The 12,150-nt window shown below is 46.0% G+C and overlaps 1 protein-coding gene across 1 annotated transcript in view; it reads right to left on the bottom strand.

Annotated features, from left to right (window-relative positions):
- cacna1eb (calcium channel, voltage-dependent, R type, alpha 1E subunit b) overlaps window positions 1–9,750 on the bottom strand; it is a gene marked incomplete at both ends in the record, with an annotated part of 51,967 nt that extends 42,217 nt beyond the window's left edge. Inside the window, 4 exons of the mRNA XM_080010380.1 lie at window positions 280–419; window positions 536–651; window positions 4,681–4,955; window positions 9,341–9,750. Coding sequence (XP_079866506.1) covers window positions 280–419; window positions 536–651; window positions 4,681–4,955; window positions 9,341–9,750 — 941 coding nt within the window. The remainder of the gene's footprint in view (window positions 1–279; window positions 420–535; window positions 652–4,680; window positions 4,956–9,340) is intronic.
- Window positions 9,751–12,150: the final 2,400 nt, after the last annotated feature.

Raw genomic sequence — 12,150 nt, 5'->3', positions numbered from 1 at the left:
ACAAATGGTGCTTTATCTTTGATGTGCTGTCCGTAAATCTAGCCCTGAGAGTTTTCTTTCAGCCTACATCGTTTGAACTTTTGGTACAATTGAAGTTAAGGGCTGACATTTCACAACACATTTCGACTCGTTAATGTGTTTGTTGAGGAAAACACTTTGCCGAAAAAAGGTGAGTTACAAAGCTCACTTACGTATGTAATGGTTACTAACTGTCACCAAACTACACAATATTTCAGAATTTGTGATTTGAATGGGACTGAGACCCACTCTCTCACTCACCCGCTGAGCACGACTATAAAGTCCATGACGTTCCAGCCGTTCCTCAGGTAGGAACCTTTATGGAAAACAAAGCCCAGAGCGACTAACTTGATCCCGGCCTCAAAGCAGAAGATTCCAATAAAGTACGGCTCTGTCTTCTCCTGCGTAGGGGTAGAATGCACAAAATCAAGTCAATAATAATGTAATGACGCTTTTTTTATGCAGTATGGTAGATATGCAGTACAGTCCTAATGTGGTAAAACAGCTTTTTCCTCACCAGTCTCTTGGCCATGGGAGTCTTATCCTCTCCAGGAAGATGCTGCTCCAGGGCCAGGACCACACAGTTGGCAGTGATGGTGGCTAGGATCATGTACTCGAAAGGTGTAAAGGTCACTAAGTTAAGGAATGTGCCTTCGTACGTCGGGGATAAAGAGATGATAGACACATGGGCCATTTACACGTATCTGGCTAGCTATACTAGAAAAAGATGTCATCATTAGGAACGCTTTATTATCATTTTTCAACCCCAATACTGCGTTCCAGCACTAAACCTTATGTCCCAGCCCTACAAATCAGTTGTAGTGCTGGCCAATACGAACTATTGGTACTTTCAAGAAATATTTACACATGAAACGTTCATCAGTAATGTGAATAATGACCAAACCGGTAGAGGCATTGATAAGAACAGCTAGAACAGTCTATGAAGTCTAGACAATTGTATGCAGCCCTCCATTATTACTTAATGAATGACATACTACAGGTATATCATTATGACAATAAACATTGTAAATGTACAGTTACGGTAACAATACAATGCAATTCCATGATCTCTGATATATCTGAGTATATTCTTAGTAATAAAACACAAACCTCTACAAACTCTCTTTGTTGAGTTGTAATATATTTTAAGGGTCACTTCTGATCTTGTGTCTCAACACATTCGGGATTATGCTAATCACTATATCCTTCCACACAGCTAGGATTTATATTTATTCCGACTATTTGGTTTCTGTTTATTTCATTTTCCTTTTTGAGATCCAAACCTGGCTATATGTGTATGTGTTTGTGTGTGTGTGCGTGCGTGTGTGTGTGAGTGCGTGTGTGTGGAACACATTTGCGTACAAGGAAAGTCAATAAGATAGGGACAGAAAAGTCATGGATGCATTATGGAACAGTTTATTTCCTCTAGCCTTGGAAGCAATCTGTTGCACAGAATGCAGTATCCATGGTAACCTGCTTTATAAAGTACTAAAGGTGTGTGTGTGTGTTGGGGGGGGGGGCGAGAATGCTTGTTTGACTTTGGCCTGACGGAGCCCCATGGCTTGGCCGTCCTTCCTAAAGCCTCACAGATAGACAGATAGCTCAGAAAGCGATTCTCAAAATGCTTTCCCTGCGATCGAGTACATGCTGGAGCTGCATATGCTCGTTGGCACCACAGACAGCATGCTGACATGTCTGTGTATCTGTGTGAATGTTTGTGTGGGTCTGTGGGAAAGTCGTGTTGTAAATTAGAGCCACCAATCCATCTAGATATCGACTAGATATAGTCTCGGATTTTGGTTTTTCTGATTTTGGTGATCATAGTTAAATGTTGTCTTTAAGGATGCATTACAGTGAAGTAATGCAAGTTGATCATTATAATATGCACATTGCTAATGATTGTTTTCTCTTGAGTAGAACTATCTTAAAAAAAAACCCCACCAAGAGTCATCCCCAAAATATCATCAAATTATCGATATCGAGGTATCACTCAAAAAGATATTGTGAATATAAACTTTCTCATCTTTGTGCAACTGGGTACAGGACTTTTTGACAAAAAGGCCCCAGTTCGTTAGAATCCACAACATCCCTTCGTCCCCCATCATCCATCATGAGTCAGAGTACAGGTAGGAACAAAGGAGATGATTGTGGAATTTAGGAGGACCCGCACCACCCCCCCCCCCATTCCCCATTACATCGGAGGAGCAGCGGTCAAGATGGTCTCCCGCTGTAAATACCTGGGGGCGCACATCACAGATAACCTCACTTGGAGCATCAACGCAGCCAGCACGGTGAGGAAGGCCCCTCGAACGCCTCTACCTTTTGAGGTGGCTGAGGAGCGCTGGCCTCGGCCCTTCAGTCCTCACTTCTTTCCACAGGTGTGCGGTGGAGAGCATCCTCACTTCCTGCATCACCGTGTAGTACGGTAACTGCTCTGCCGCAGACAGACAGTCACTGCAGCGGGTGGTAAAGAGTGCAGAGAAGATCATTGGCAGCGGTCTACCCACCATCAGTGACATGTACTGTACATCAGCAGGGGCAGGCAAAAGGCCTCCGGCATTACGAGGGACTCTACCCGCCCTGCAAATGGACTGCCCCCCTCCCAACAGGTAGGAGGCTACACAGCATCAGGGCCAGAAGGGACAGCGAAAGGACACCAGGCTAAAGGACAGCTTCTTCCCTGATGCTGTGAGAATGATAAATTCTGCATCTCACTGAACAACTTCTGCTTTTATTATTATTATTATTATTATTATTATTACTAATATTATTACTATTATGCTGTTCATGTATAACATCTTCTGGAATGGAAATAAAAATATTCTTAAATATTATATTTGACTTTTTCCAATATTCCCCAGCCCCGTTGCCAATATGTATGTATCTATATATATAGTTGTCTGTGTATGTGTGTTTCCAGTCACACAATTACACAAAGCCCCCCATGAGAAAGCTTCTCTCAGATTAATTTTCGTGTCCTGAGTAAAAATTGTGTCACCAACTCACAGAGGAGAGCTCAGTTGGTTGTGTGTGTGGGGTGTGAGGTGTGGGGTGTGGGGTGTACGTGTGTGTGTGTGTGTGCGCGCGTGTGTGTGTGCATGCGCATGTATGTGTGTGTGTGTGTCTATATTGCCATAACAAAAACTAGTTGTAAAAGATGCGTCTAAAAAACACAAAACAAATCCCAACTCCATTGCTTAAGTCCCCCCTTCTCCCATTCGATGCAAAATAAAAGTTCAACTCTTTAGTACGGTGAATATAGCCTAGAGAATAAAAAGTTCATGCTAATGCTAAATTGTTAGATGTTATTAGGAAATCGTGTTACCTTAATAATTTCAACAGATGTGTGTGTATATATATTTCCCGTTGCCTGGTTATGAACAACAGAACTTGACGTGGTCAAAAGCAATAAGAGCAACAAATACATTAAAGGTTAACCGAAATTTTCCAACGTTACATATTAAACGTCTTTTTCAAATCCATTCATGTATGCCTCGCTGTAATTTTCCCTGCTCTACCTGTGGTCAGGAGAAGGAAATGAACGGAAACAGCAAAGCACACGATTTTTGTACCGACACCTACTCAAGGCCAGGTTCATATTCAACCGGGCCCACATCCCTCCTCCACCCAGCCCACATCCCTCCTCCACCCAGCCCACATCTCTCCTCCACCCAGCCCACATCTCTCCTCCACCCAGCCCACATCCCACCTCCACGGCAAGCAGGGCTCTTGCCAGAGATAAGAAACTAATGTGTTTCAGCGTGCACCTTTTCCAGGACATGAGCCAAACTCATGGCTTGAAGACAGGGGTCAGATCAGATCTGGGCTAATTCAGCGATGGGAAAATGTAGGGACAACAACATCGATATGATCCGCTAATATTTTAGGGGAAGAGTATGGGCGCTTCATATGATGTTTGAGAAACTATCGTTATAAATGTGGATCTTATCACCAGGCGTGTAGAGGCATTGATAAGAAGGGGGAGAGCAATCGATAAACAAAACATCTGACTCTATTATGACATTACAATAACCAAAACCAAAATATCTAGTCACAATATTTAGCGATATCACATTGACATATCGCCCAGCCCTGGAGGATTATAACCAAAATCCCAGGTGAAATCGAGTCTGATGCGGCAATATTGATATTATATCGATATACCGCATATGTCGCCCAGCCTCGACTTCAACCAAAAGCCTGATATAAGATACGATAACACATTATTAATCCATGTTGGAAAATTCACGTTTGTGTCACAGAAGAACTTGAAATAAAAACAATAGAAGTCAAGGGGGGGGGGGGGGGGATAAGAAGTAAGAGGAAATAAGAACAAAAACAACATCTATCAACAAAGTCAAAGCGATGCAGCGCTATGCTAACTAAAGCTCAACTAAGTAGACGACCTCTTACGATGTATCGCGCTACATCGCCCGGGGTTATGATCTAAAACCCCAACCAATATCCACTCTAATATCACGACCATTACATTAGGTTGGAATACCCGGTATGCGCTGGCTAACCCGTCAACTTTGGAAGAGGGGTCTACGGTGGCGCATGCAGCAGGTGGGGCATACGGGTGGGCGTTGCGGGTCAGGGGCACGGGTGGCGGGGCATCCGGGCAGAAGCTCCGCTTTTAAACGTGTGCCCCGGGTGAAGGATATGGCCACTCGATCACTCTCCGGGCGTACTTCCGGATGATGTTGTCCTCCGCGAAGACGAACAGCGACCTGTTGACGGTGAGGCAGTTGTGGCGGTGCGGGACGGGGTTGTACAGCGCCATGGTGCGGGCCCGCTGCGCCTTGGCCCGCACCACGGAGGCGGCCAGCCCGCCCGTCGACCCGGCGTCCGGCGCGTCCCCGCCGCCCTCCGCGTCCCCGCCGCCGTCCGCGGAGTCCGCCGCGCTCGGCTGGGACTCGTCCCCAAAACGAGCCATTCTGTGGGGTGGGGAGGAAGAAGAAGAGGAAGAAGAAGAAGAAGAAGAAGAAGAAAAAAAAAAATGGATGTGGTTTGGAGGTTTTTCAGCACAAAAAGTTAAGTCAGGTTGAAAAAAAAATTTTTTTTTCAATTTTAACGATTAAAAAAACAAAAAAAAAAACAAAGAAGATCCACCACAGTTTCCTCCCCAAAACCCCCCCCCCCCCACACCCCCAAAAAAAGTTGCTGTATCGTGTTTACTCCATCTCCGCACGAAAGCTATTCTTTTGTTTGTTGTTTGTTTTACATTGAGGCGCTCATCGGAAAAGGGAAAACATCCATCTAGTTGTGGGGATGGAGCGGCACAGACTGCACGAACCCCGCGTCTCTGTCATCCCATCTGGTCGAGCTGGTGGGAAAAACGGCGCATTATAATAATCGGATAAGTGCGGCTCTTCTTTATGTAGTCTACGTAAAACTACAGGTAAAAAAAAAAAATCATAATAGTAATTAAAAGAAAAAAAAAAAAATCCGTCCGATATAACTTACGATTTCCGTCAATAATCCACAGTCCGGGGTGCGGGGAGTGTTAGAAAAAAAAAAAAAAACCGCTTTCCTCAAAAACTGGCGGAACGAGCCCCCGCAAACTTTACGCGTCTTCTCCCTATAATGAACTTGGCGACTCGCTTAAAACGAAGCCGATCTGTACCCCTCCACCCCGGGAAAAAAAAACAAAAAAAAAAAACCACCTCCTTGATTTATTTCACGCTTATTTGGAAAATTGTAGGCTGTTCCTGCAGCGAGAGAGCAGCTTGATTTGACAGAACAGTATCTTTCAATCTTGTCAGCTGTACGGACCGAGTGGCGCACGCTCACACACACACACACACACACACACACACACACACACCTCCTCACCCCTCCTACAATATATGATGATGACATTTTTTTTTTTTTAAACTCATCTGAATGAAAACTGTAAACAGAGGGGGTGGGAGGTGGTGTTAACTGTTACATTCCTATGGGAAATCATCTTTTTTTTTCTTTTTTTAAACAAATATCTTCCCAAAAATTAAAAGGCTGGGTCACGGGGGGGGGGGGGGGGGGGGGGCTCAAACAGGAGTAAGTGATGTAAGGATGCTATTCGGAGAGACATTTTACAGGGGGATGCAACAGGCGTTTGCGTTCTACAGGCGAGAGGGTCAATAGGCAGATTTGAGAGGCTGATCAAGGGTATGACGCCGGTTTTCGTGTGTTGTCCGATTTTCCCAGAGAACACGGGGGCCGCCGATTTGATACGTGGACCACCCTGTCACATTTCCAAAACCGAAGGCAGACTTGCACTCACCAAACCTTTAAAAACTAGGTCAATGTGCTAATATTGGAGGAAAAGACAGCAGCGGAAAATAGACCATGAAACAGATCGTAGGGGCTGCTCCCTTTTTTGGAGGGAGAAGGAGAGAAAAAAAAAGCCCGGTCTCTGACACTCAAAGTGAGCCGAGCTGGACCCCATTAGGGGGCCGGGCGCTCTTTGCTCCATCTGCCGCCCTCTGCCTCTCCCTACTGGGACCGGGAGGACACACACCGCCCCCCTCCCCGAAAGAAAAGCATCATTTCAAAAGTTGCGGTTCAATTTCCTGCATGCAGAAACCCCCATCCACCACCCCGGATGCAGCGTGTGCATGTTGCGCAGCACACAAAGCATCGGAGCTGACCGACCCCTTCTCTACATGGGGCAACACCCGCCAATCGGCAGCTGAGGAGAGGGGGTTTTCAAATGTACAAGTCGGGGCGTCGCGCTGGGCAAGGACGGCATTCAATAAAAAACTGTTTCAACAGCAATCAAAGCAAAACAAGTGATGCTCTACATCAAAAATAGTTCTCCGTCTCATCTCAGCCCCCAAACCGGCGGTAATTCCGTCGCAGCCCCGCTCTTATCCCTGAGCAATAGGAGTCAATAGGAGAACGCTGTCATCCAATTCTAAATAATAGAACGCAGTGATATCCTATTTCACAAGGATCGCAATTGTGATAATGTAATAATGGGCATTATAACAGCTTGTAACAATGCAAAGAGTATCTGTACAATCACACTGTATGTCCCTCCAATATGCTATAGTGATGTGTATCCATTGAGAAATGTTGACCATAACAAGTGTTATCTTATCTCATCTTATCCGAGCTCATCTTATCACAAAGAAACATACACTTCCCTAACCCCACCGCCCTTATCATCAGACTATACATCACCGTCCATCTGTACATTTGTCCATCTCTACGTTAAACATCTACATTTCATTCACTACCCACCCCCTCCACCAGTACCACCACCTCCCTCTCCCTCATTTTTTTTTTTTTTTTTTGCAGTTGTTTCCATAGCGACATGGCTCCCCTGAATTTCTGCTCTGTTCTTTTCATTCCGCCAACAAAAGACATGTTGCACAATAGAGCAACCTCTTCCTACAGAAACCTGCCAGGCCCCCCCACGCCCACCACCCCCACGTGCGTGAAGGACTCGCTCTCCGGATTTCGAATGGTGGCACTGGACACCTTGGAGGAGAGGGCTGACGGGAACCATCACCGTCGCCGTCGTCCCCCAACTGATCCGCGCCGAAAGATCTTCCGTGTCTGATCCACCAGATGTAACTCGGCCGTGGAGCGGCAGTGATTATAGGTTGTTGTAGGCTGTAACGCCATTTTTTCAGAGGGTGTGCTCCACTTCAGAAGGTTCTGAAAATAGCACGGCGACATGTTAACAGGTTCTCTGTGTGTGCGCGCGGCGTGTGTGTGTGTGTGTGTGTGTGTGCGCGTGTGAGGGAGATGTGTAGGAGCGACTGACGAGCTCGCTCTCCGACCTGTTGAATGAGATGACATCGGCCGGGGGCGACACTAGAACTAAACCCGACAAACAGCATCGGGCTCGATGTGATTTTCTTCCCCGTCCGGTGGGACGCGGGGGACACGCGGAGCGTTCCGTGAGTGGCCATTGTCCAAGGCTCCATCCATCTAGGTATCTTTAGAACTTCCCCACCTCCGATGAGGGGGTGCTTAGAGGTGACATGCGCTCAGAGCTCAAACACTAATGGCTCTACTTAGTGCCATAACTCTGGAGATCGTTTATGTAATTGCAAATAGGCTAGGCTTCCACCCTAGCGTTGATTGGAGTGGTTTTAGCATTTATATTTTTCCCTCGCCGTTACCTAGCAACAGACACCCTCCTGAGTTATGTCATTTCCATCCATCCGACGAGTTACTGACATTCATGAGAAGACAAATTGGCGTGGCGCAAATGTAAATTTAGATTTTGATCACACTGCACTTGGATTTTGCGGCGATAGATAAATAAGGAAGAAAGTTATGAAAATATTGTCATAACGCAAGTATAACCAAAGTCAACAATTGCAATTTGGCATGAGAATAACCAAAGGAATGTTTTTTTATTTCCATACTCAACCATTACCTTACTCAAAGCAATACAACTTGTACTGCTTTAACCTTGTGGCTGAATATTCAAATTTTAGTGACACAAATTGTTCACTATTTCAGCTTTAGTTTCAGCAAACATCATGCAAGGAAGATTCACAAAGTCAAATTCCAAATGGAAAGCTGCAAAAGGTCTTCAGGCGCTACAGCTTTTAAAGTTTGAGTCCACAGCGCCCCCTAATGGACAGATAACCACAATACATGCCATCCTGTCGTCCTCTTAGTGATAACACAGTGACGTTTGAATGTATTGATCTCATATTCAGGATTCTATATCATTCATCCATGGTTAGAATCAGTGCATATATGTCCAATTTGCAAGAGCGTATTTGGCGCAAGAACAAATAGGCACGGTGCATTCCTGAAATGTGTGCGTGTGCGGTTGTGTGTGTATGCCAGAGCTACACAGAAAACCAGAAACAAAAGACAGATACAAGTGAAAAGGAGAGAGAGAGGGAGAGAGAGAGAGAGAGCGAGAGAGAGAGCGAGAGCGAGAGAGAGCGAGAAAATATGTTGACAACACAACAATGTAGTGTATATGGAGTGGGTGGTGAGGGTAGGGGAAGGGGGAAGACAGTGCGTGTGTGTGGGGGCGGGGTGAGTGGGGGGGGGGGGGTGAGTGGGTTGGGGGTTAGGTGGGGTTGGGGTGGGATATATTTGATGGAGCACCACTTCACATGTGAGTGGTGGGAAGCAGTTAATCAGCGCGATGGGGCACCAGCGTTCAAAGGTCCACCTGTAACCATGCTTTGCACGGCGAACAACAATCTTTCGAGGCATGTGATTAACTCACAGCTTACACAGTAAACGCAGTTTAAAAAAAAAACAACAACCCACAAACAAATCTTTTACTGAGGCTTTGGGACGAAGGCGTTGGAAATTCACTCGTTATTAATCTCGATGCCAGCGCGTTTGTACTCACTCCCACTCTTTCCTGCGGGCCTGCGGCGTGCTCTGGATCTTGTGGGCCTGGTGGGCCATGATGACGTCCCTCTGCTCCACCAGGCCCCCGCGGCGCCGGTGCATGCTGTGGGGGCTCACGGAGCCCGAACCGGCCTCGGACGAACCCTCCTCGCTCCTGTAGGGCACATCGAAGCTCGCCGCCCGCGGAGGAAGCCCCAGGCACTCCGGCACGGAGCCGGGCACCTGCAGGGAGCTGGAGCGGGACCCTGGGGCGAGGCCATGACGGACCACCAGACTGGGACTGGGGCCGGGGATCCGCCAGGCCTCGGGCTCAGGGAGGGACAGGGAGGACTGGACGCGCCTCTCCCCAGTGACCGAGATGTGGAGGCTCGGTCGGTGGGAGAGAGACTGGTCCGAACTGGTGTGCATCTCTGGATGGGTAGGTAGTTTGACACGCTATAGGCAGGGCCAGAGCCGCCACGTTCACCATAACGCTGCGAAGAGAAAGCAAAGGGCAGAGATACGGATTTTCTCTCGATATACAGAAATGACATGGAATGCTTGTTCAGTTATGAAAGCAGGCTTGTTATCTTTCCCTTCGCTGAAAATCTCCGTCCTTTAACCTCAGATGGCATCGCGCGCATATAATGACACGATGCTCGAGGAGGAACCGCACAAACCCACTTATTATCCTTATGTTTGATTTTTGTGTGTCCATGTGCATACGTGTGAGAGACAAACCACCCCGGAGACTGAATAATGGCTGGGGCCAAGCCGGCAAAGCCCGGGGAAAGCGGCAGTTTAACACGAGCTGCGTCTGAGACAGATGAGGCTGGTTCCGGTGAGCCGGAGCTGAAAGGAGGATGACTGAGTGTGGGAGAGCTGAGGCTCGGGGAGCATGAGTCACTCATCAGCGGCGGGGCTCTTCAGCGCTGGACGGCCCCGCCCTCACCTGCAGTCGGCGGGGCTAGGAGGTCAACGGAGGCATGTTCTGATCGGAGCTTTATTCCACCGACGGGGTTGGCGGCACCGGAGAGGAACAATGTGTTATCGTCGTACCGCATAACCTACGGCGAATAAATCGGTTTACCGATCGCCGGGCGGAATTAATTCGCCGGGACACCTGGGTTTCCACTCACACAAACGCAAAAGAGCATTCGAACATCTACTGTCGAGAAAGACTGCTGCACAGTACACGAGCAACGGAGAGAGCTCGTGGATGGATCCATGATCTGGGGGTACAGTCCGCCCGAAGACGATCATCCAAAGATGGTGAAGTTTGTGATGAGGCTTCATCACAGACACTAGCAGAGGACCAACCTGATCTCCCTAATAACAAAGATCCTTATTTGTTGTCAACAGGGACATTGCATGAATTGAACCGAAGGCAGACAACAGTAATAATGAACAAAAACAGGTGCCTCCGTGACCTCCAAGCTCCAATTAGTACATCCACTCACAAAACAGTGTGATGGAAGGACACCCGGCCAACTTCTTCCTTAGTATTATCAACTTACTCCAAATTGGGGATATAGGTTTTTCTTTTTCCTTTTTCTTTCTTTCTTTCTTTTTTTTATTTTTTTATTTTTTTTTAACAGATTAACGCGCGTTTCCGTCGCAAAACCGAGTGAAAACACACACCACACTATATACCACACCACGCTACATATACCCCGGGGAAAACGCGATGGGAAGAAGAGAGAAAGGAAGATAGAAAGGGGGAAGAAGAGAAAGAAAGAAAGAAAGAAAGAAAGAAAGAAAAAACACAATTGGCTATAAATAGACGATTTTTACCTTTAAGTGACGCGCCTTTCTCCATCATGTCGACGGACGATCGGGCAGGTGGGTCTGCATCCAGCCTCATATTCCAAGTTGAGTGGTGGGAGATGGATTCCTTAGTGGCGCTTTCCCCCTCCGCCGTATAAATACCGGAGGGAGGCTCCGAGCCAAGGAGTCTAGCGGGGAACAACGTAAATAGGCATTTGGAAGAGAGCTAAGCATGGAAATAATCCCAATTATACCCACCGACTGCACTGCTATGAGTCAGTTTTGGAGATCTACATAAGTGCACGCACATTTCCACTGAAAACGACAGGAACTTATGTCAGGCACTTAATTTAAATTGGTAGATGATGATGATGATGATGATGTTGATGATGATGATGATGATGATGATAATAATGATTAAAAAAATGACGATGATGATGACGAGGAGGAAAAAAAAAATAATAATAATAATAATAAGCATTTAAATATTAATACAAATAATAAATTAATTAATTAACAGCGAACATAATAAAACAACAGTGACAATGAAATTAAATATATAATAATAATAATAATAATAATAATAATAATAATAATAATAATAAACATAATAATAATAATAATAATAATAATAAATAACTTTTATTTCGTGTGATTTAGGCAGCAGGTCCACACAATTGCAGTCCCATTCGTATGAATCTTGTTTATTTGAAGCAAACCCCGTTTTCTCCTCAGAGCCGTTCACCACTAGATGGTGGACTATAGCTGCAGACTTGCGAAAACGGGGGTTCAGACGTGATGAATTCGTTTCAAGTCAATTGATGGCCTATGGAAACCATATCAATGCTTATTTTATTATAATGGAACCTCTAAGCTGATGGAGAGACCTTGTGTGGAGCATCCTGTAGTTCAGCGGAGCACACACCGGGAACAGTGTAGTCTATATTCTATATATCCTGGATAGTGGATAGTCAGTGAGTTATTCCTCTTGAAATGAAAGCCATTATCACCGAGGATATTATTATCCTAAAATAAACCAGAAAAAAAAGCAATATCCAGACC

This window comes from Zeus faber (assembly GCF_960531495.2).
Source record: "Zeus faber genome assembly, chromosome: 12".
Taxonomy (NCBI): Eukaryota; Metazoa; Chordata; class Actinopteri; order Zeiformes; family Zeidae; genus Zeus; species Zeus faber.
This window is presented reverse-complemented; position numbering and strand designations above follow the sequence as displayed.